Source organism: Mustelus asterias, chromosome 21, assembly GCF_964213995.1.
Source record: "Mustelus asterias chromosome 21, sMusAst1.hap1.1, whole genome shotgun sequence".
NCBI lineage: Eukaryota > Metazoa > Chordata > Chondrichthyes > Carcharhiniformes > Triakidae > Mustelus > Mustelus asterias.
In genome coordinates this window covers 17,715,456-17,740,317 of record NC_135821.1, presented here as the reverse complement: position 1 = coordinate 17,740,317, position 24,862 = coordinate 17,715,456, and the positions used below count along the sequence as shown (strand labels likewise).

The 24,862-nt window shown below is 46.0% G+C and overlaps 1 protein-coding gene across 1 annotated transcript in view; it reads right to left on the bottom strand.

Moving 5' to 3' along the window:
- Nucleotides 1-24,862, bottom strand: part of LOC144509518 (guanylyl cyclase C-like) — an 89,796-nt gene that overhangs the window by 6,244 nt on the left and 58,690 nt on the right. Inside the window, exons 17-24 of the mRNA XM_078238425.1 lie at nt 24,046-24,132; nt 22,473-22,605; nt 19,787-19,924; nt 15,134-15,216; nt 8,305-8,396; nt 4,457-4,615; nt 997-1,189; nt 543-717 (exon numbers count right to left, since the gene is read on the bottom strand). Coding sequence (XP_078094551.1) covers nt 543-717; nt 997-1,189; nt 4,457-4,615; nt 8,305-8,396; nt 15,134-15,216; nt 19,787-19,924; nt 22,473-22,605; nt 24,046-24,132 — 1,060 coding nt within the window. The remainder of the gene's footprint in view (nt 1-542; nt 718-996; nt 1,190-4,456; nt 4,616-8,304; nt 8,397-15,133; nt 15,217-19,786; nt 19,925-22,472; nt 22,606-24,045; nt 24,133-24,862) is intronic.

Below are 24,862 nucleotides of genomic sequence, written 5' to 3'. Positions count from 1 at the left end.
CCGAGAAAGATACAGCACAGTAGGAGTCCATTCGACCCATCATGTGTGTGTTGTTTCGTTGAAATAGCTACCCAATTAGTCCCAAACCAGAGCTCTTTCCTTACTCGCCCGGCAAATCCCTCTTTTCCAAATATATATCTAATTCCATTTTTAATTTACTTCCGTCCCACAGTACATTCCAACTCATAACAAAAATTCCTCATTTCCTTGCTGGGTCTTTTCCCAATAAATTTCTAATTTCTTGTCCTCTAGTTACAGGCCCTCCTGTTATTGGAACAGTTTCTCCTTAAATCTTCCCTTAACCTTCTCTTCTTTAAGGAAAACCAGTGTCTCAATCTCTCCATGGAACTGAGTTCCCTCACCGCTGGCTCCATTGTAGTAAATCACCTCTGCGCCCACAACAAGGCCTTGCCACCTTCCTTTTCAATGCCCAGATATCCAGGGGTATCAAAGATACTTCCAGACTGCAGCAACCCTAGCATTTTTCACCCACCCCCCCTCCCCACCTGACAGCATCAGGTGTGTGGCTTTTGCCTTGTTACCTGAATGAACACCTATTCGAATCCAGATGGGCAGATCAGGGAGGTGAGGCAGCTCGAATGAGCCCATGAAGTTTAGAATGTCCAGAGCCATCCGAGCAATGTCGACCGCGTGCCTGTTTCCATTCCGCCTTGGCAAACCTGATGCCACCATGTAGGCATCTCCAATCGTCTCCACCTAATCCAAATGAAGAACAGTGTCATTGTGGACATGTGGTCACGAGGGAGAGAATGAACTTGTGTTTCTAAGATGCCTTTAAACCACCTCAAGATGTCTCAAAGCACTTGACATTCAATTAAGCATTCCATTGCACTGTGGCTCTGTAGGTGTAAGTGGACCAGAGCTGCAGTGTGGCCCCAAGTGTGGTCTTGGTCAAGGGCAACGCGAATGACATTTACCTCAACGGCAACAACTCAACTTTGTCAGAGTCAGGCCCTCTTGGTAGCCCTTTCGTACCTTGTAGACATCGTGATTATCCAGGATTTGGTCAAAGTTCTTGTACATGTCATTTAACATGTCAACCACCTCCATGGGGGTGCTGAACTTACAGATGGTGGTGAACCCCACAATATCACTGAAGTAGATGGTCACTTCTTCAAAAAGCTCAGCTTCAACCCGACCTGTTGTCTTCAACGATATGACTACCGGCCTAGAATTGAAAGCAAAAGGGAAATGGTCACTTGCTGCTCTATTAGAGGAGAAAAAAATAGACCAACATCACCAACAACTCACGTGGAAAATGTGTTGGATTTTGCACTGTGGAAGAGGAATGGAAATGCTGGAACAGTGATTAATGACTCGCCGGCAAAGCAGAACCTTCACTCAGCCCACAAGCATAACCCCAATCTTCCTGTCACTGCTATTTTAACTCAGCATCTTGCTCTCATGCCCACATGTCCATCCTTGGCCTGCTGCAATGCTATAGTGAAGACCAACGCAAACTGGAGGATCAACATCTCATCTTCCGATTTGGCACGTTACAGCCCTCAGGACTCAACATTGAGCTCAACAACTTTAGACTGCGACCTTTCCCCTCCATCTTAATCCCAGCACCAGGCATACCTAAACATGAGTGACAACCCAGTGAAGCTACAGCACAGGACTACTTGCGTGCTAAACAGTAGAAGCAACAAGCCATAGACAGAGCTAAGAGATCCCGCAACCAATGGACCAGATCTATGCTCTGCAGTCCAGTCACATCTAGTGGTGAATGGTAGTGGACAATTAAACAACTAACTGGAGAAGGAGGCTCCACAAATATCTCCATTGTCAAGACGCAAGGCTGAAGCATTTGCAACCATTTTCAACCAGAAATGCCGAGTGGATGATCCACCTCAGCCTCCTCCCCAGCAAAACCGATGTCAGTCTTCAGCCAATTCGATTCACTCCACATGATATCAAGAAATGGCTGAAAGCACTGGAAACTGCAAAGGCAATGGGCCCTGACGATATTCCAGCAATAGTACTGGAGGCTTGTGCTGCGTCCCTAGCCAAGCTCTCCCAGTACAGCTACAACTCTACCCAGCATTGTGGAAATTTGCCCAGCCATATCCTGTCCACAAAAAGCAGGATAAAAGGCCCATCCTGACCAATTATTGCCCCATCAGGTGACTCTCAATCATCAGCAAAGTGACAGAACATGCTGTCAACAGTGCTATCAAGCGGCACTTACTCAGCAATAATCTGCTCACTGAGGCTCATTTGGGTTCAGCCAGTGTCACCCAGTTCCTGACCCCATTACAGCCTTGGTTCAAACATTGACAAAAGAGCTGAACTCAAGAGGTGAGGTGAGAGTGACTGCTCTCAATGTCAAGGCAGCATTTGACTGAGTGTGGCATCAAGGAGCCCGATCAAAACTGGAGTCAATGAGAATCATGGGGAGATCCCTCCACTGGTTGGAGCCATACCGAGCACAAAGGTTGTGGTTGTTGGAGGCCATTCGGCCTGGACATCAGCCTAACCCAGGTCATCATTGTAGAAGATCCTCAGGGGAGCATCCTAGGCCCAACCATCTTCAGCTACTTCATCAATGATCTTCCCTCCATCATAAGGTCAGAAGTGGGGATGTTCACTGATGATTGCACAATGTTCAGCACCATTCACAACTCCTCAGATATTCCATTACCAAATATAGCAAGATCTGGACCTGGATTCGGGCTTGGGCTGACAAGTAATGTTACAAGTGGCAGGCAATGACCATCTCCAACAAAAGAAAATCTAACAATTTCTCCTTGACATTCAATAGCATGGCCATCACTGAACCCCAATATCAACTTCCTGGGGGGTGGGGGGTTTCCATTGACCAGAAACTGAACTAGAATAGCCAGGTAAATACTGTGGCTACAAGAGCAGGTCAGAGGCTGGGAATCCTGCAGTGACAAACTCATCTCCTGACTCACCAAAGCCTGTCCACCATCCTCAAGGCACAAGTCAGGAGCGTGATGGAATTCTCTCCACTTACCTGGATGAATGCAGCTCCAAGAACACTCAACAACATCCTGCAGGTTCATCTATGCTGATGACATTGTTGTGCTACCCATGCTTCATCTTTCTGCACTGGACGAAATCCTTAACAATGAGGTTACAAAGTTGATGGAAAACTGCAACACGTGGCATCTCACTTTCATTCAATGGATGTGGGTGTCGCTGGGGTTTGGGCAGCACTTATTACCCATCCCTGTTGCCTTGAGAAGGTGGTGAGCTGCCTTCTTGAACCGTTGCAGTCCATGTGGTGTGGGTACTCATGTTAGGGAGGGAGTTCCATGACCCAGCAACAGTGAAGGAATAGTGATATATTTCCAAGTCAGGATGGTGAGTGGCTTGGAGGAGAACTTCCAGGTGGTGGTGTTCCCAAGTGTGCAGCATTTACAAGATGCAGTGTAGCAATTTACCAAGGCTTCTTCAAAAGCATGATCCAAACCCATGACATCCACTACCTAGAAGGACAAGATCCATGGAAACACCGTCAACTGCAAGTTTCCCTCCAGCCCACGCACCATGCCAACTTGGAAATATGTTGATGTTTCTACACTGTCAAAGGGTCAAAATCCTGCAACTCCCTTCCTAACAACACTGTGGATGCATCTACTCTGGATGGACTGCAGGAAGATAGTTTAACTTTATTAGTGTCACACGTAGGCTTACGTTAACACTGCAACACTGTAAAAGCCCCCTAGTCACCACACTCCGGCACCTGTTCGGCTACACTGAGGGAGAATTTAGGACGGTCAATGCACCTAACCAGCACGTCGTTCCGGACTGTGGGAGGAAACTAGAGCACCCGGAGGAAACCTCACGCAGACACAGGGAGAATGTGCAGACTCCGCACAGACAGTCACCCAAGGCTGGAATTGAACCCCGGTCCCCGGGGTTGTAAGGCAGTAGTGCTAACCACTATGCCACCGTGCTATCCATGTTAAACATCACCTTCTCGAGGGGAATTGTGCATTAAGTTTTAAGTTTCAAATTAGATAATTAAGTTTCCTTTAAGAATATGTTTTTTTTTGGTACAGTGCCCACTTAAGGAGCTATCAGCAAATTAATTTGTTTATTAGTTCATTTGTTTACTCATAAGTGTTTTAGGAAAGATTACTGGGACACTGGCTGTGAGTAGGCAGGAGGAAGTATATGCAATTCTTCATTCTGTCAATAGATTAGTGTCCAGTTTCACATTTCACCATCTGACTTAGGATCCACCTAACGATACATATCAAGATAGACAATCAGATTGTGAGATGGATAAATCAAGATAAATATTGCATGGACAGTGTATTAAATAAATTATAGGCAGCTAAATAACTAACAGGATAGATAGCGAATCAGATAAATATGCGATAATAAAACTGAGGTAAACAAGTGGTAAAGATGATCAAGATACCAGAAAAACGATAGATGGACAAAATCTGTTCTCGCTCACTTAGGCAACAGCATGTAGTTGAGCTGGTCCGCCCTGTCACGTTCAGCCTTGTACAGGACTGTTCTCTCCTCCACCAAGTGCTCCAAGTTTTTCGAGTACATCTGGAGTCGACGGATCAGTGTGTCCATGTAGCTCTTGTCGGTTTCAGTGTGGAACGATCTGTGAAAGATTCAATGGAAACCTGACTACAGCTTCCTCTAACGTGTCTGGGAGTCAATTTCCATGTCCCTAATCACACTGTGTCATTGGCACACTCTCTCAAAGACCTACCCACCATTGTCAAGGGGAGGCGGTGGCCCAGTGGTATTGTCACTGGATTAGTAATCCAGAAACCCCCAGGCAAGATCTGGGGACCCGGGTTCATATCCCACCATGGCAGATGCTGAAATTTGAATTCAATAAGAAACTGGAATTAAAAGTCTACTGATGACCATGAAACCATTGTCGTAAAACCACATCTGGTTCACTATTATGCTTGAGAGAAGGAATTCTGCTGTGCTTACCCAGTCTGGCCTACATGTGACTCTAGATCCACAACAGTATGGTTGACTCTGAAATGGTATTTAGGGATGGGCAACAAACGCTGGCCCAGCCAGCGATGCCCACATCCCGTAACTGAATAAATAAAAACAAAACAGGCTGAGTGGTGGGATCTGGTACCACGGTGGCACAGTGAGATAGGGGAGTTATGGGTTCCACAGATCAATGGAAAATCTCAAATGGACCGCTTGAAGATACCGTGGGTCTACTTCCCAATTATTGATTGCTTTCAAGTGGAGGGCAGCTATAGACAGGACACTGTCTCTAAGGGCAGCACCACATAGGGAAATTTTGACCTTTCTTTAAATGATAACGAAATCCTAATGGTGACGAAACCGGCAAGTTATCAGCAAGTTCCCTTTCATGGTGCATGATTCCTGTGCATGGAATAGAAAGGTTGCCTTTTGCCCATTCAATTTGCTTTGATTTATCCTTGTCAGATGTATTAGCATACAGTGAAAAGTATTGTTTCTTGTGCGCTATACAGACAAAGTATACCGTTCATAGAGAAGGAAAGGAGAGAGTGCAGAATGTAGTGTTACAGTCATAGCTAGGGTGTAGAGAAAGATCAACTTAATGCAAGGTAGGTCCATTCCCCGTGGTCAGGATTGAGCACCAGGGCAGATTTGTGGTGAGAAATACAGGGTGGCATGTCCAGGCCTCAATCCATCACCAAGAAGGACTAGCCTGAGACAGGAGGTGCTTTACTTCAGGAATGCGGTCTTTGCCTCACCTGAGCATCTGAGTCAAGCAGCTGATGAAGAGTAAACCTGGCATGGCCATCAGATTTGAAGGTGGCAAAATATCACAAGCTGCCTTGTGTAAGTCAGCACCTTGACACAGTGGTTAACACTGCTGCCTCATGACGCCAGGGACCTGGATTCAATTCAGGCCTTGGGTGACTGTCTGTGTGGAGTTTGCATGTTCTCCCCGTGTCTGCGTGGGTTTCCTCCAGGTGCTCCGGTTTCCTCTCACACTCTAAAGATGTGCAGGTTAGATGGATTGGCCATGCTAAATTGTCCTTTGGTGTCCAAAGATGTGTAGGTTAGATGAATTAAGGGTTATAAGGATCGGGCAGGTGGAGGGCAAGGAGTGAGGGTGTGAGCCTGGGTAAGACTCTGAGTCGGTGCACACTTAATGGGCGGAATGACCTCCTTCTGCACAGTAGGGATTCTATGAAGTTGCTCTGCCAGACTAAAGTAGACATCCGAGAAAGCATCTGCTGGCAGCAGAGGTGCATAGAATCCCTACAGTGCAGAAGGGAGCCATTCGGCCCATCGAGTCTTCACCGACCACAATCCCACCCTGGCCCTATTCCCGTAATCCCGCATATTTACCCTGCTAATCTCCCCGACACTAGGCAAAGAAAGCATTCTTTCTGGTTGTATCACAACTTAGTATGGCTCCTGCTCTGCCTAAGATCGCAAGAAACTACAAAAGGTCATGAATGTAGCCCAATCCATCACGCAAACCAGCCTCCCATCCATTGATTCTGTCTACACTTCCTATTGCCTCGGCAAAGCAGCCAGCATAATTAAGGACACCACGCACCCCGGATATTCTCTCTTCCACCTTCTTCCATCGGGAAGAAGATACAAAAGTCTGAGGTCACGTACCAGCCGCCTCAGGAACAGCTTCTTCCCTGCTGCTGTCAGACTTTTGAATGGACCTATCTTGCATTAAGTTGATCTTTCTCTACACCCTAGCTATGACTGTAACACTCCCTTCTGCACTCTCTCCTTTCCTTCTCCATGAACAGTATGCTCTGTCTATATAGCACATAAGAAACAATACTTTTCACTGAATGCTAATACATGTGACAATAATAAATCAAATCAAAATCAATTTAACATGGCCAATCAACCTAACCCACACATCTTTGGACTGTGGGAGGAAACTGGAGCACCCAGAGGAAATCCACGCAGACACGGGGAGAACATGCAAATTCTACACAGATAGTGACCCAAGGCTGGAATCAAACCCAGGTCCCTGGCGCTGTGAGGCATCAGTGCTAACCACTGTGCCACCCTGTGTGGTAGAACTGGATACTGTCAGCATACGTTTGGAACTTGATGTTGTGTTTTTGGGTGGTGTTGATAGGGGAATCATGGAAATAGAAATAGGGGTGGGAGGGCCAAGCACATATCCTGGGAGAGTGGGAGGACACACAAGATGTAACAGTGAGGGAGTGAGAAGAGAAACTATTGTCAGCGATACTTTGGCAATGGCTAGACAGATTAGAATGGAATCAGGCAAATTCAGTCCCACCCCATGGAAGAGAGGTGGATGGTGTGGTCAACCATAACAAAGTCTGCAGACAGGTCAAAAAGACAAGGAAGAAAAGAGTGCCATGGTCAACAGTCATATAGGATGTCACGTGACAGAAGGAAGTGGAGTTGGGCAGGTGAAGGGAATGTGGGAAGAAAGCTATACAAGGACGTGACCAAGGATGGCCCAGGGACTCAAATGTTCTAGAATCAAAGAATCCCTCGAGTCAATCCGTGGCCAATCACCCTAACCTGCGGATCTTTGGAATGTGGGAGGAAACCGGAGGACCCGGAGGAAACCCACGCAGACACGGGGAGAACGAATTAGGGCGGCACGGTAGCACAGTGGTTAGCACTGCTGCTTCACAGCTCCAGGGACCTGGGTTCGATTCCCGGCTTGGGTCACTGCCTGTGTGGAGTTTGCACATTCTCCTCGTGTCTGCGTGGGTTTCCTCCGGGTGCTCCGGTTTCCTCCCACAGTCCAAAGATGTGCGGGTTAGGTTGATTGGCCATGCTAAAATTGCCCCTTAGTGTCCTGAGATATGTAGGTTAGAGGGATTAGTGGGTAAAATATGTAGGGATATGGGGGTAGGGCCTGGGTGGGATTGTGGTCGGTGCAGACTCGATGGGCCGAATGGCCTCTTTCTGTACTGTAGGGTTTCTATGAGCTTCTTCTATGAACGTGCAGACTCCGCACAGTCACCCAAGGCCAGAATCGAACCGGGGTTCCTGGTGCTGTAAGGCAGCAGTGCTAACCACTGTGTCACCCGTTTTGGAACTAAGTGGCGGATGGAGTTATTGTACACATCAACCAGGGTCTAATTGAATAGCAAAACAGGCTTGAGGGGCTGAATGGTCTAGTCCTAGGTTATGAGTAACCTACAGTAATTGACACCTGTAAATTGTTTCATATGGGATTCTGTGTCTCAGCGGCACCATTAGATGTAGTTACTTCTTGCTCCTGCGGTGGAATGGATTCACTGTGTGGGAATACAGATTTCACGCCCTCCCCTCCAATCCCGGCACCTTGTGTCCACCAACCTGAATATCTTGCCCAGCGTAGCCTCAATTCTCTTAAAATCTGGTCTTTTTTCTGGATCTTCTTCCCAGCAGTTCTTGATCAGCCCATACACCTGGAATCAGAGAGACGCAGTTAATCAGACCAGGCCACAGTGTTAATCAGGCTGTGGCATGGGGCTAATCAGACTGGGGCATGCATTGTGATATGACGCACCTTTAAGCGGCCGTATCCTAAACTATGGTCAATCATTACCTATCTCAACAGGATGTGGCGCATTAGTCCTAAGACTTATAGTCAGTCTGGAAGCAGCAGTCGTTGGAGTCAGATGGACAATACATAGTCTCCCAGTTAACTCCTTGTCCTATCGCCAAATGAAGCATCCACACTATCATTTCACCAGTACTTGTGCATGATTTGAATGTTTACATTGAATAAAGAAGGAGAACGTAACAAGGTGCCAGGATGAAGCATGGGCTTTGAAGATTTAACTGAAAAATAAATAAGCCTTCACATCCAACGAAAGAAAAGTGAAACTGATGTGAAAGTAAAAACAATTGTAGTTTTTCTTTGTTCTTTGGGTGACCTGATAGAAGTCTACAAGATTATGAGGACCATGGACAGAGTGGATAGCCAGAAGCTTTTTCCCAGGGTGGAAGAGTCAATTACTAGGGGACATAGGTTTAAAGTGTAAGGTTTAAAGGAGATGTACGAGGCAAGTTTTTTACAAAGGTAGTGGGTGCCTGGAACGATAGTGGAAGTAGATACGATAGTGAGTTTTAACGGGCGTCTGGACAAACACATGAATAGGATGGGAATAGAGGGATATGGTCCCTGGAAGAGTAGGGGGTTTTAGTTCAGTCGGGCAACATGGTCAGTGCAGGCTTGGAGGGCCGAAGGGCCTGTTCCTGTGCTGTAATTTTCTTTGTTCTTTTCTTTGTTCTTTGTTCAAAAGCCACCATGTGAAAGTGGTTCTGCAGCTCTGTAGAAATTCCACACACACCATACCTTTGATCTGGGATCACACCCCACTCCAGGCAGCATTGGGTCCCAGTAAGATTGTTCAAAGCTGGGAGAGCTTAAATAGTTAACGTCTATCAGCCGTGATAGACGTTAGGGATAGAAATGAAACAGTAGACTCAAAGTGCCGCTTTAAGCAGAACTTCACAGGCAGGAGAATTCATTACTGTTTACTATCCCAACAGGTGGGCAGTATGGTGGCACAGTGGTTAGCACTGCTGTCTCACAGCGAGTTCAATTCCGGCCTTGGGTGACAGTCTGTGTGGAGTTTGTACATTCTCCACGTGTCTGCATGGGTTTCCTCCGGGTGCTCCAGTTTCCACTCACAGTCCAAAGATGAGCGGGTTAGGTGGATTGGGCATGCTAAATTGTCCCTTAGTGTCAGGGGGACTAGCAGGGTAATTGTGTGGAGTAACGGGGATAGGGCCTGGGTGGGATTGTTGTCGGTGTAGGCTCGATGGGCCGAATGGCCTCCTTCTGCACTGTCGCAATTCTAGGAGGTCTGGGGAAGCTAAATATAGTAAGAAGTTTAACAACACCAGGTTAAAGTCCAACAGGTTTATTTGGTAGCAAAAGCCACACAAGCTTTCGGAGCTCCAAGCCCCTTCTTCAGGTGAGTGGGAATTCTGTTCACAAACAGGGCATATAAAGACACAGACTCAATTTACATGAATAATGGTTGGAATGCGAATACTTACAACTAATCAAGGAGGAGCACTTGGGGAGCACTTCAGCGGTCACGGGCATTCGGCCTCTGATATTCGGGTAAGCGTTCTCCAAGGCGGCCTTCGCGACACACGACAGCGCAGAGTCGCTGAGCAGAAACTGATAGCCAAGTTCCGCACACACGAGGACGGCCTCAACCGGGATATTGGGTTCATGTCACACTATTTGTAACCCCCACAGTTGCCTGGACCTGCAGAGTTTCACTGGCTGTCTTGTCTGGAGACAATACACATCTTTTTAGCCTGTCTTGATGCTCTCTCCACTCACGTTGTTTTGTTTCTTAAAGACTTGATTAGTTGTAAGTATTCACATTCCAACCATTATTCATGTAAATTGAGTCTGTGTCTTTATATGCCCTGTTTGTGAACAGAATTCCCACTCACCTGGAGAAGGGGCTTGGAGCTCCGAAAGCTTGTGTGGCTTTTGCTACCAAATAAGCCTGTTGGACTTTAACCTGGTGTTGTTAAACCTCTTACTGTGTTTACCCCAGTCCAACGCCGGCATCTCCACATCGAAGCTAAATACTACAGACTAGGCGAGGAAGAAGAATTTATCAAATAACAGCTCCCAAAGCTATGATAAGTATATAAAAGAGATTTTTCTTCCAGTTTGCTTTCACTTTCGAAGTCCTGCAGCCTTTTTTCCACTTAAATCACTGCTTTGTGGGTAGAGCCAAGAGTCAACCTGGGAAAAATCAGGAAGAGCTCAACAGCGCCACCATGACACAAGCAAGAACCTATGATCAGCTAAGGTAGTGGCCATGGAAGGTACTGCAACTCAGGGTTAAATTAACTCTAAAAGAGCTGGAGGAAACTTGAATAGCCGTCAAAAATCCTGCAAAAAGCTAAAAGATGACCTCAAAATTTCCAACAAACATTTGGAAGGCAATGGATCTCCGATTTGAACATACTTGTTCCAACAATGCATTGAGCTAAAAGCAAAATACTGCGGATGCTGGAATCTGAAACAAAAACAGAAAATGCTGGAAAATCTCAGCAGGTCTGACAGCATCTGCGGAGAGAGAATAGAGCCAACTTTTCGAGTCTGAATAACCCTTCATCAGAACTGTGTTTTCTGGACCTCAATATTCCTGAACCAGATAAACAAGCCATTAAAATTAAAATGGTTGTCAGCAATGAATGCTTACATGTCAGGGCTGTCTGATGATCATCGTCACAATCCAGAAAAAACACTCAATGGTTAATTACGAATGAAGCTCAATTTCAGAATACTCCACCTGGAATTCATGTCCCTTAGGCAACAAGCAACAGCGATCACTGCCCAACGCATAAGTAGATGCAGAGACAAAGGGTGTGATTGTAACTTCACAGTGGCAGAACTAGCTGACAGATTAATTAAGCTTGTGATAATATCTATCCTAATACAAGCAATCCAAAAGACATCCCAGACCGTCCCAAGATTATACCATGGAATCACGACAATAAAACAGACATAGGAGGAAGCCATACTCACTCCAAAGATGTGTGGGTTAGGTTGATTGGCCACGGTAAATTGACCCCAGTGTCAGGGGGATTAACACAGGGTAAATATCTGGGGTTACGGGAATAGGTTAAATATTTGGGGTTACGGGAATAGGGCCTGGGTGGGATTGTTGTTGGTGCAGACTCGATGGGCTGAATGGCCTCCTTCTACACTGTAGGATTCTATGATTCTGAGGATGCTATGATTCTAAGGGTAGACAGAGACTACAGGGAATGCATGATTCACCCACTATTGGTACACTATCCGATGCAGGCAAACCTCGTAAGCATTGCAAGTGGTGGAGTATTGTACATGCTCCAATAAATTGCCCAGCGTTTAGTGATGCGTGTGGCAGCAGAGGACATTGGAAGTGTCCGTGCAGAAAGCTAAGACTAGAACAAGTGCTTCAACATCATTAGATGCCACAACTACAGGCCTGACAGATACAGCATGCTAAATAACCAAGAGTGTGCACCAAACAATGTCAGGATCCAAAAAGCGTCTAGCCAAGCTACTTGGCCAGATAATGAAGAATAAAGATCAAAGAACAAAGAAAAGTACAGCACAGAAACAGGCCCTTTGGCCCTCCAAGCCTGTGCTGATCATGATGTCCTAACTAAACTAAAAAAAACATTTTGCCCTTACTGAGACCGTATCCTTCTATTTCCTCCCTATTCATGTATCCATCCAGATGCCACTTAAATGTTGCTAATGTGCCTGCTTCCATCACCTCCTCTGGCAGCGCGTTCCAGGCACTCACTATTCTCTGTGTGAAAAACCTCCCCCGCACATCTCCCTTAAACTTTTCCCCTCTCGCCTTGAACCTGTGCCCGCTTGTAATTGACACTTCCAACCTAGGAAAAAGCCTCTGAGTATCTACCCTGTCTGTGCCTCTCATCATTTTTGTAGACCTCTCTCAGGTCTCCCCTCAGCCTCCGTCTTTCCAGTGAAAACAATCCTAGTTTATTCAACCTCTCCTCGTAGCCAGCACCCTCGAGACCAGGCAACATCCTGGTGAACCTTCTTTGCACTCTCTCCAAATCTACCACGTCCTTCTGGTAGTGTGGAGACCAGAACTGCACGCAATGCTCCAAATGTGGCCTAACTAGGGATTTATATAGCTAGATGACCAAAAACATTGATACCCAAAATGAGCAGACATTCAGCATGGTTAACTCCAATGAATGCATTGGCACAGTGGTACCAACAGAAGCCACTGTCCAGATTATATGCCCGCAGATGAAAGGTCAGCAAAACTGGATCTGGCACAGTGGTTAGCACTGCTGCCTCACAGTGCCAGGGTTCAATTCCAGCTTTGGGTGACTGTGTGGAGTCTGCACGTTCTCCCCGTGTCTGCGTGGGTTTCCTCTGGGTGCTCCGGTTTCCTCCCAAAGTCCAAAGATGTGCAGGTTAGGTGGATTGACCATGATAAATTAACCCTTAGTGTCAGGGGGATTAGCAGAGTAAATATATGGGGTTACAGGGATAGGGCTTGGATGGGATTGTTGTTGGTGCAGATACGATGGGCCAAATGGCCTCCTTCTGCACTGTAAGGATTCTATGATTCTACTAGTGTAGGTGCAAACATCCTTCCACTTGGTGCACCGAACCCATGTACCCACTGAAGTGATAAGTGATAATTCACTGCCAAACTGCATTTAACGGATCAGCGATCCCATCCCTGGGATCCATTACACTCAAGTGACGCTACAAAATCTCACCCTGGTCATCTTCGGTGTTTGATATTGTAGGCATTGCAGGTCCAATGATCACAGGCCTGCCAGTGTGCAAGGACTGTCCTTGGGCACCATTCATGGCAACGTCAAGACAATGACAAGGACCAGAGACCAAAAGAAGCAGCATCACGGTGTGGCACGGTGCACAGTAGTTAGCACTGCTGCCTCACAGCACCAGGGACCTGGGTTTGGTTCCTGGCTTGGGTCACTGTCTGTGCGGAGTCTGCATGTTCTCCCCACGTCTGCATGGGTTTCCTCCGGATACTCCGGTTTCCTCCCACAGTTGAAAAGGTTAGGTGCATTGTCCGTGCTAAATTCTTCCTCAGTGTATCTGAACAGGTGTCGGAGTGTGGCGACTAGGGGTTTTTCACAGTAACTTCATTGCAGTGTTAATGTAAGCCTACTTGTGTCAGTAATAAATAAACTAGTGGCACAGTGGTTAGCACTGCAGCCTCACAGCATCAGGGACCTGGGTTCAATTCCAGCCTCGGGTCACTGTCTGTGCAGAGTCTGCACATTCTCCCCGTGTCTGCGTGAGTTTTCGCCGAGTGCTCCGGTTTCCTCCCACAGTCCAAAGATGTGCGGGTTAAGTGGATTGGCCATGGTAAATTGCCCCTTAGTGTCCCAAGATGTGTAAGTTAGATAGATTAGCCATGGAAAATGTGTGGGGTAAAGGGGATAGGAGAGGGGGGCTGGGTCAGATACTCTGTCAGAGTCGGTGCAGACCTGATGCGCTGAATGGCCTCTTCTGCACTGTAGGCATTTTATGAATCCAACTGCATACAGAACAGGGTCTAAAGCTCGACACACGAAAAAAACCACCCAAACAAGCATTCTGAAAATTTACAGCACCCTCGAGCAAAGATCACCATAACTAATTCTGGACAGATAAGCAAACATGTAAATTTATTGCTCTGCATTCAGAATCAAGGTTATTTTGTTTAGCAGTCTGTTTCAATAAGGGTAAACCTTTAGTTTAAAAAAGTGGGATATGATGTGCATGTACCTTTAAGGATCATTTCTTAACAAACTGTCAATCATTACCTCCCCCGACAGGATGTGATGTATTAGTTTTATGACTAATGGTAGAAGTCAGATGCACTACGCATAGTCTCCTAGGTAATTCTATCTGTATATAATCTTATCTTCAAATAAAGAACCCACATTATTGTTTCACCAATCCTTGGGCAGGATTTTACAGCCTTGTTCGAACGAGACCGGAAATTCCCGCCCGAGGTCAACGTACATTTCCGTTGTCCGCCCCTCGCCTTCTCCGATTCCGTGGGCGGGGCAGTGGAATTCTAGTACCTGTGTCTAATTGGTACATTTATATCGAACAGAAAAGAAGAACCAGGCCACGGGGACCAGGATACGAGGTTAAATAGACTGCGAAACGGGACTTAATCAGACCAGGTCATGGGGGATAATCAGATCAGGGCAATTTAGCATGGCCAACCAACCTAACTTGAGTATCTTTGGACTGTGAGAGGAACACGGAGCACCCGGAGGAAACCCACGCCGACACGGGGAGAACGTGCAAACTCCACACAGACAATCAACCGAGGCCAGAATTGAACCTAGGTCTCTGGCATTGTGAGGCAGCAGTGCCAACCACTGTGCCACCAATCAGTCTGGAATACGGGGTTAATCAGGCCAGGTCCTGGGAGTTAATCAGACCAGGATACGAGTTAATCAGTCTGGTTACGGGATTAATCAGACCGGGATATGGGATTAATCAGACCAGGTTATGGGAGTAATCAGGCCGACACACAGGGTTAGTTGGACTGGAACTAGGGGATGGAGGATAAATCAGATGTGACCTGGAGGTTTATTAGATTTGGAACCAGAGAGAGAAAGGGTTAATTATAACTGTACTGATCTCAGTTACCTCTAATTCTTTGTCATTAGCTATCTCCAGTTGGAGATCAGGTCGAAACAGCTCTTTCGCTAACATCACTCTCTTTAATTTCTCTAGAGAAACAGTAAAGAAAAGCTCCATTTAGCAACAGGTAAAGTGTCAATGATTGACAGAATCAATAAAAACATTACTCCAATGATTTCAAGTTATCACATGTGAATATATAGTTGAGAAGCAAATTAAATTCTAAGGATCTCGGCCTATCGGTTGATGTTGGCATTGATTGTGACATTGAGACAGGAGAGGGCTGGTCAGCTCAATGTTTAGGTTTAACCAACAGATTGAACTAGGACAGATACACTGAGGGCTCTCAAACTTCATTCTTTGCAATTCACTTCCCACCGCCCTTTCTGTTCCTCTCGGTCTCTCCCCATCCCTCTCTGTTCTTTCCATCTCTCTCTACCCCCTTGCGTTTTTTTCTCTCTCTCATCTGTTTTACTGTCCTCCTCTCTCTTTCCCACCATGCTTCTTAATCCATATCTTTCTCCCTGTCTCTCTCTTTCTCCCTATTCCTCTTTCACACACACACTCCCTCTTTCTCTCCCTATTTCTTTCACTCTCATCTCATCCCTCCCTCGCACTCTATCACTCTCTCTCTCTCATTGAGCCCCTCTCCCACACCCAGTTCCGATCTGTCTCTCATCTCATCCCTCTCTGCCTCTCACTCCTTCTTTTATCCTCTCTCTTGCTCCCCATTCATAGAAGCATAGAAACATTTATCCACATTATACTGCATCTGCCATGCACATGCCCACACATTCAGCCTGTCCAAATCATGCTGAAGCACCTCTGCATCCTCCTCACAGCTCACCCTCCCACTCAACTTTGTATCATCTGCAAATTTGGAGATAGTACATTCAACTCCCTGTTCCAAATCATTAATATACGTGAACAGTTAGGGTCCGAGCAAAGATCACTGCGGAACCCAACTAGTCACTGACTGCCAATCAGAAAAAGACCCATTTATTCCTCCCTGCTCCTCTCTCCCTGTCTCTCTTGGTCTCACCTTCTTTCTGTTTCTCTCTAACTTTCTCTTTCTTCAACCCTCTCTGTCTGTCATTCTCTGTCCACCCTTCTCTTTCTCTGAATTTCTCTGTCTCTCTCTCTCCCCATCCCTCCCTCTCTTCCTCGGACGTTCACAGCTCAGAATTTAAGTTCTGATATTTGCTTTGCTGCTGATGAACAGATTAAAACCTAAACAAAACCAGTGGACACGCCTCACCATCATACACACGGGTGGAAGCATTGCAAAAAACCTCAGCTCTAAATCAGTTTTTCAGAATCCTCATAGAACAGAAGGAGGACATTCAACCCATCGAGTCTGCACCGAACACAATCCCACCCAGGCCTTATTCACGTGACTCCGCATATTTACCCTGCCAATTCCCCGACACTAAGGGTTTGATTTGATTTGATTTATTATTGTCACATGTATTACTATACAGTGAAAAGTATTGTTTCTTGCGCACTATACAGACGTAGAGAAGGAAAGGAGAGAGTGCAGAATGTAGTGTTACAGTCATAGCCAGAGTGTAGAGAAAGATCAACTTAATGCAAGGTAAGTCCGTTCAAAAGTCTGACAGCAGCAGGGAAGAAGCTGTTCTTGAGTCGGTTGGTACGTGACCTCAGATTTTTGTATCTTTTTCCTGAAGGAAGAAAGTGGAAGAGAGAATGTCCAGGGTGCGTGGGGTCCTTAATTATGCTGGCTGCTTTGCCGAGGCAGCGGGAAGTGTAGACAGAGTCCGTGGATGGGAGGCTGGTTTGTGTGATGGATTGGGACAATTTAGCATGGCCAATCCACCTAACCTGCACATCTTTGGAGTGTGGGAGGAAACCAGAGCACCTGGAGGAAACCCACGCAGACACGGGGAGAACGTGCAGACTCCGCGCGGACAGCGACTCAAGCTGGGAATAGAACCCAGGTCCCTGGCGCTGTGAGGCAGCAGTGCTAACCACTGTGCCACCGTGCTACCCTTTATTTTTGCAAGAAACCCTTTATTGTTGTTTTAACGTACAATCGTGCTGCAAAGAAATAAGGCTGAGTCTTATTTGTGGTTGTTTGCACATTGAGGAAAGTTAACTTCATGCGTTTGGAATGTAATTTATTCCATTAAAAAAAAAGCTCTTCAAGCAGCAATAAGAAACTGTGATACTTGAATGTAGGGAAGCAGTGATGCTCAAAACACAAAGACACAATAAATAATTTCTAAGATTTAAACACTGCCTTTGTTAAGACCATTCCAGCATGAGAGAGTCATTGGGTGACCGGGGTTCTGAGGGAGTAAACAAGGAGACACAGTTTCCAGTGGTATGAGAGAAAAAGGTGGAAATGCTCAGCAGGTCAGGCAGCATCTGCGGAGAGAGAAACAGAGTTAACGTTTCAGGTCAAGGTAGGAGGATTAGAAGGTCAAAGGTGATTGGTAGAAGAACCGGAGGTGGAGATGAGAGGCAATTTTATGACGCAGCAAGTTGTTACGATCGGGAAAGCACTGCCTGAAAGGGTGGTGGAAGAGGGTTCAATAACTTTTAAAGAGATTTGAATAGATATTTGGTGGACTATGAGGAGAGGAAGTAGGACTTATTGAATAACTCCATCGAAGGAACAATACTGCGATCGATGGGCCAAATGGACTCCTTCTGTGCTACAAGATTTTCTGATTCTGTACCAGTGACAACCTGCCCATGGGCAGAATGAGAATATTACTCCAGGCATTGTAGGCTCACTTCTACTCACTCAATGGACAGCCCTCTCATCCCTGGAACCAGTATAGTGAACCTTTGCAGCACCCTCTAAAGCAAGTATATCCATCCTTCGGTACGGACACGAAAACTCTGCATGGTACTCGAGGTGTGAGCTCACCAAAGCCCTCTATAATTGCAGTAAGACCTCCTTACTCTTATACTCCAACTCCCTTGCAATAAAGCCTCAGGAAAGACAACTCAGAGAGCAGAAGGAAAAAAACCTTATAGGAGGAGGGTTTGCTAAAATTCTGAAGGGGCTTGACAGGGCAGACACTGCGAAGTTGTTACCACTGGGGAATTGAAAACATGGGCGCACAATCTCAGGACAAGGGAACAATCATTTAGGACTGAGATGAGGAGGAAGTTCCTCACTTGAAATGTTGCAAATCTTTGGAATTCCTTATTCCATAGGGTGGCAGATACTCCACCATTGAATATATTTAAGGCTGAGATAAACAGATGTTTGGACTCTCAGGGAATTAAGGGATATGGGGAGCGAGCGGGAAAGTGAAGTTGAAGCTCAAGACCATAGGGGAGGCAATGGGCTAGTGGTATTATTGCTAAACTATTAATCCAGAAACTCAGCTAATGTTCTGGGACCCAGGTTCGAATCCCACCACGGCAGATGGTGGAATTTGAATTGAAAAAAAACTGGAATTAAGAATCTACTGATGACCCTGAAACCATTGTTGATTGTTGGAAAAATCCATCTGGTTCACTAATGTCTTTTAGTGAAGAAAATCTGCCATCCTTGCCTGGTCTGGCCTACATGTGACTCCAGAGCCACAGCAATGTGGTTGACTCTCAACTCTCCTCCAAGGGCAAGTAGGGATGGGCAATAAGTGCTGGCCAGACAGCAACACCCGTGCCCCACAGATGAATAAAAAAAATTGAATGGCAGAGCAAGCTCCACATATGGTGTCATCTTGCTCCTATCTCTTGTGTTTTTGTCCTGAAACTGGCGGCGGAATTCTACCGCCCTGCCTGCCATGGGAATCGGAGCGGGCATGGGACGAGGCTCGAGGCTGCAAAATCCCACCCTGGGTGTTTGGAGGGGGCTGAGAGTTGTGGTTGGGTGTTCAATCTTCCGCCCTCACTAGTTGATCTTGTAATTCACGTAATATCCCCGCTGAGTGGGAAGTATCAAATGCAAAGACTGCACAGGTTAAAATGATAAATTTGACTTATTCATATGAACAGTTTATAGAAACAAAGAGAAATAAAACACTCTAACTATAAAACAAATGTCCAAAGGGGGTTAACTTATCCTTAAGGCTCAAGGTGCCTTCAGTTAAAGCCCACTCAGAAAAGGCTTTCGGACCGATTAAATCTCTTTTCAGGAAAGTACCGCAACCTAAACTTTTGTTTTGGCAGAGTTGGCTAGCAGGAATTATCATTGAGCATGGGAGAAAAGAAGACTCTGGGGCTGTATTTGATGATGTGGAAATGCCGGCGTTGGACTGGGGTAAACACAGTAAGGAGTCGAACAACACCAGGTTAAAGTCCAACAGGTTTATTTGGTAGCAAACCTTTAAGACTTTGTACCTTTAAGACTTGATTAGCTGTAAAGACTCGCATTCCAATCATTATTCATTATTCTGTAAATTGAGTTTGTGTCTTTATATGCCCTGCTTGTGAACAGAACTCCCACTCACCTGACGAAGGAGCAGCGCTCCGAAAGCTAGTGGCGTTTGCTACCAAATAAACCTGTTGGACTTTAACCTGGTGTTGTTAGACTCCTTGCTGTATTTGATCCCACTGTGCTGAGTGGGGAGGAATGGAACAATAGTGTGAAGATACCTTGTTTCCTCACCATCATCAATCTCTCCCCCTTCTTTCGACAATAACCCTAATCAGTCAAACAGCGGTGGCATTAATTACCTGCAACGTTGTTGCACGACTGGACATAGAAGGTCTCTCTTCGATAGATGATTTCCTGAGCTATGATGCCGTAACTGTACGTGTCCCCTTTCTGAGACACTCTCTCTTGCCGGAGGTGCTCAGGAGCTGTCCACAGATCTAGGGGTGGAGGGTGAAAAGAAAATTAAACAACTGAATACAATTGACATCTTGCACAAACAAGAAGAAAGGTTTGCAAGGTTTAGGCTTGAACTTATATCCCATCTTTCAGATGTCTTGGATACCCCAAAGCGCTTTCCAGCCAGTGAAGTATTTTTTGAAACAGAGCAATTATTTTGTGCAGAGTAAGCTTCCACAAACAATGTGCTGGCGATCAGAGAATCTGTTGGTCAAAGGATAAATGTGTTGGCCAACACATCATAGAACCAAAGAATCCCTACAGTGCAGAAAGAGGCCATTTGGCCCATCTAGTCTGCACTGAAGCTCTGAAAGAGCTTCCCACGTAAGTCCTCCCCTCTGTAATATGCCCTGATTTACCATGGCTAATCCACCTAACCTATACATCTTTGTACACTAAGGGGCAATTTATCATGGCTAATGCACCTAACCAGCATGTCTTTCGGACTGTGGGAGGAAACCGCAGGACCTGGGGGAAACCCACGCAGACACGGGGAGAACGTGCAAACTCCACACAGACAGCTACCCGAGGCTGGAATTGAACCCAGGTCCCTGGCGCTGTGAGACAGCAGTGTTAACCACTGTGCCACCGTGACCTTCCCTGCTCATCTTCAAGATATTACCACGTATCCTTTTACTTCCACCTGAGAAAGCCGAGGGGGCCTCAATTTATCCAGCACCCAACTTCCGCTCCTCACCAATCTGTGATATTAGCAGCAGAGCTGCCTAACCGCCATTTCGACTCACTCTCTCTCTCTCTCTCTAAGCTCTGCTCCCTCCACCTTCAATGTCACACCCATCCTCAAAGCCTATCTCTTCAAACAAGCCGCTGGAAATAGTATCAGAGAATAGTTCAGCACTGAAGGAGGCCATTTGGCCCATTGCGTCTGTGTTGGCTCTCTATAAGAGCAACTCATCTAGTCCCTTTCCCCTGCTTCTCCCCCTTATCTCTACAATTTATTTTCCTCCAGATAATTATCCAGCTTTCTTTTGAAAGCCTATGTTGAACCTGCCACAGTCTTAGGCAGTGAATCCAGTGCTTTATTCTGATTTATCACAACCTCCTTGTTTTGGCACTCTATGGCCCTATTTGTATCCATTGACTCCCATCCATTGACTCTGTCTACACTTCCCGCTGCCTCGGCAATGCAGCCAGCATAATTAAGGACCCCACGCACCTCGAACATTCTCTCTTCCATCGGGAAAAAGATACAAAAGTCTGAGGTCACGTACCAACTGACTCAAGAACAGCTTCTTCCCTGCTGCTGTCAGACTTTTGAATGGACCTGCCTTGCATTAAGTTGATCTTTCTCTACACCCTAGCTATGACTGTAATACTACATTCTGCACTCTCTCTCGTTTCCTTCTCTATGAATGGTATGCTTTGTCTGCAAAGCGCACAAGAAACAATACTTTTCACTGTGTACTAATACATGTGACAATAATAAATCAAATCAAATCAAATATATATTTTATGCTTATATAGCCCCAGACCCTCCACTTCTGCTCCCCCCTTTAGAATTGTACCCTTTACTTTGTACTGTCTCTCCTTGATCTCCCGACTAAAATAAATGACTTCACAGTTCCTGGTGTTAAATTTCATCTGTCACTTGTCCACCTGTTCCACCAATCTCTTAATGCCCATCACTATTTCCCGCACTCTCCGTCCGAGTTTTGTGTCATCTGCAAACTCTGGAATTGTGCCCTGTACTCCCAAGTCTGGATCATTAATAGATATTGAGAAAAGCAGGGGTTCTAACTAATACTGACCCCCGGGGAACCCACTAGTCCAGAACGAAATGTTCACCATTACTCTCTGCCGCTCAGCCAATTTCATATCCGTGTTGCTACTGTTCTTTTTATTACATGTTGCTGACAGGCCTGTTATGTGGAACTTTTTTGAATATCTTTCGGAAATCATGTACACCACATTAACCTCATCAAACATTTCTTTTACCTCATCGTAAATCTCAAGCAATTTAGCTTTCCTTAATCAAACCAAAATCGATCCAAGGGTTAATGTTGTCCCAAATTCTCACTTCATAGAATCCCTCGAGGTACATAAGGAGGCCATTCAGCCCATCGAGTCTGCACCGATAACAATCCCATCCAAGCCCTATCTCCATAACCCCATGTATTTACCCTGCTATTCTCCTAATATTAGGGGACAATTTAGCATGGCCAATCAACCTAACTCGCACATCTGTGGGAGGAAACCGGAGCACCCGGAGGAAACCCACGCACACATGGGGAGAATGTGCAAACTCCACACAGACAGTGACCCGAGGCCAGAATTGAACCCAGGTCCCTGGCGCTGTGAGGTAGCTGTGCTAACCACTGTGCCACCGTGCCGCCCTGCATGACTGGTTATCCCAGATACAAGAAGTGTGCAGTTAAGCTCTCCACTACTTCTTATTGCGATCCATCTCTATCCAGTAAATTGGTTTGGGATGGTTTGTCACATGAAAGAGGTTAATGAATGGAATGTTACAGCAGTTTCTGTTCTTAGCTCACGATTCCTACAGCTCACCTTTCGGTGGCATGGCAATGGTATTACAACCAAAATCGGTCATTTTCACCACCATCCGACTGTCCACAACACAATTTGTGGATTTCAGGCTCCCGTGCACTTCGATTTTGCTTGAATGTAGATATGACATACCCTTAAAAATAAAGGCCAATAAAGCAGTCAGCAATTGAACGAGATGGTAGCAAGAATCATTCTTTAAACATGACTTAAGGTAAGCCATACAACACAGATCATTTTAGCAGCACCTGGTGAATGTCAGTGATCGATGGATTAGTTAATAGCTAACTGATTATTTCTAATCCCGTGCTGTACTTGTCCTGGGAGTGTTTGATGGGGACAGTGTAGAGGAAGCTTTACTCTGTACCTAACTCTGTGCTGTACCTGTCTTGGGCATGTTTGATGGGGACAGTGTAGAGGAAGCTTTACTCTGTATCTAACACCATGCTGTACCTGTCCTGGGAGTGTTTGATGGGCACAGTAAGGAGTCTAACAACACCAGGTTAAAGTCCAACAGGTTTATTTGGTAGCAAATGCCACTAGCTTTTGGAGCGCTGCTCCTTCGTCAGGTGAGTGTTTGATGGGGACAGTGTAGAGGGAGCTTTATTCTGTATCTAACCCCGTGCTGTACTTGTCCTGGAAGTGTTTGATGGGGGCAGGGTAGAGGTAGCTTTACTCTGAGTCTAACCCCATGCTGTACCTGTCTTGGGAGTGTTTGATGGGGACAGTGTAGAGGGAGCTATGCTCTGTATTTAACCCTGTGCTGTAACTCTCCTGGGAGTGTTTGATGGGGACCGTGTAGAGGGAGCTTTACTCTATTTCTAACCCTGTGCTGTGCCTGTCCTGGGAGTGCTTGATGGGGACAGTGTAGAGGGAGCTTTACTCTGTATCTAACCCTGTGCTGTACTTGCCCTGGGAGTGTTTGATGAGGACAGTGTAGCTGAAGCTTTACCCTGTATCTACTCTGTGCTGTACCTCTCCTGGGAGTATTTGATGGGGACAGTGTACAGGGAGCTTTACTCTATTTCTAACCCTGTGCTGTGCCTGTCCTGGGCGTGTTTGATGGGGGACAGTGTAGAGGGAGCTTTACTCTGTATCTAACCCCATGCTGTACCTGTCCTGGGAGTGTTTGATGGGAGTGTAGAGGGAACACAGACTAGCACACACACACACACACTAACACAAACATACGTACACTAACACACAAAAACACATTCACACACACGCAGACTTACAGATAAACACACACATGCGCAGACTACCACACATTTACACACGTGCACAGACGGACACACAGACACACATTCACTCACGTACATGTACAGTTACATGCACAAGCATCAGGGATTACTGGACAGCGATCAGGAGGGTGTGACCTCATTTTTATTTGTACTGAAACCAATGAAGATTTCACCAAGCTTTTAAATAGGAATTATTTTTGGAACAGCTGAGTTTGTTCCTTTTGCAGCAAAGGTTAAAAAATAGTCAACCACTAAAACATTGACCAGTCACCTCCAATCTTTCAACAATCAGCCTAAAACTGCTCTTCATGAGGACTTGCAGTGGCAGAGCCTACCTTTGCGATATCATACATGACCGATATCTTGAACTCCAGGTCCATGAAGGTGCCATCAGGATATGATACTGTGTCATTCAGAACATCCTGAGAGAAACAACAGAAAATTCAACACCATCAGGAGGAGTCAACAGTTGGTGCAGTGACCAATTTGGTGATCTTGATCATTGAAGTTTGGCACTTGTTGCAGTTCAGATGCAGCAAGTGTTGTGGATCACCAGCCGCTCGATGCTCACAGATCACCTGACAATGGTCGTTCTCTTTTACTTTTCCTGTTGGGGTCTTCTAAGATTATGAAGCGGTTCAAGAGGGTAGACATAGAATAAATGTTTCTACTTCTGAGTGAGGTCAAAATTGTGAGCCAAAATAGAAAATAGTCTCTAATTAACTCAACAGGGAATTAACGTAAAGTTTAGTTATTAGTCACAAGTAGGCTTACATTAACACTGCAATGAAGTTACTGTGAAAATCCCCTAGCCGCCACACTCCGGCGCCTGTTCGGGTACACAGAGGGAGAATTTAGCATGGCCAATGCACCTAACCAGCACGTCTTTTGGACTGTGGGAGGAAACCGTAGCACCCGGAGGAAACCCACGCAGACACGGGGAGAACGTGCAGACTCCACACAGACAGTGACCCAAGCAGGAATCAAACCCGGGTCCCTGGTGGTGTGAGGCAGCATTGTGCCACCATGCTGTCCAATTCAGGGGATATTTATTCACTCAGAATGGTCAGGATGTGAAACTCACTACCACAAGGACTGGTTCATGGCAGCACAGTGGCACAGTGGTTAGCACTGCTGCCTCACAGCACCAGG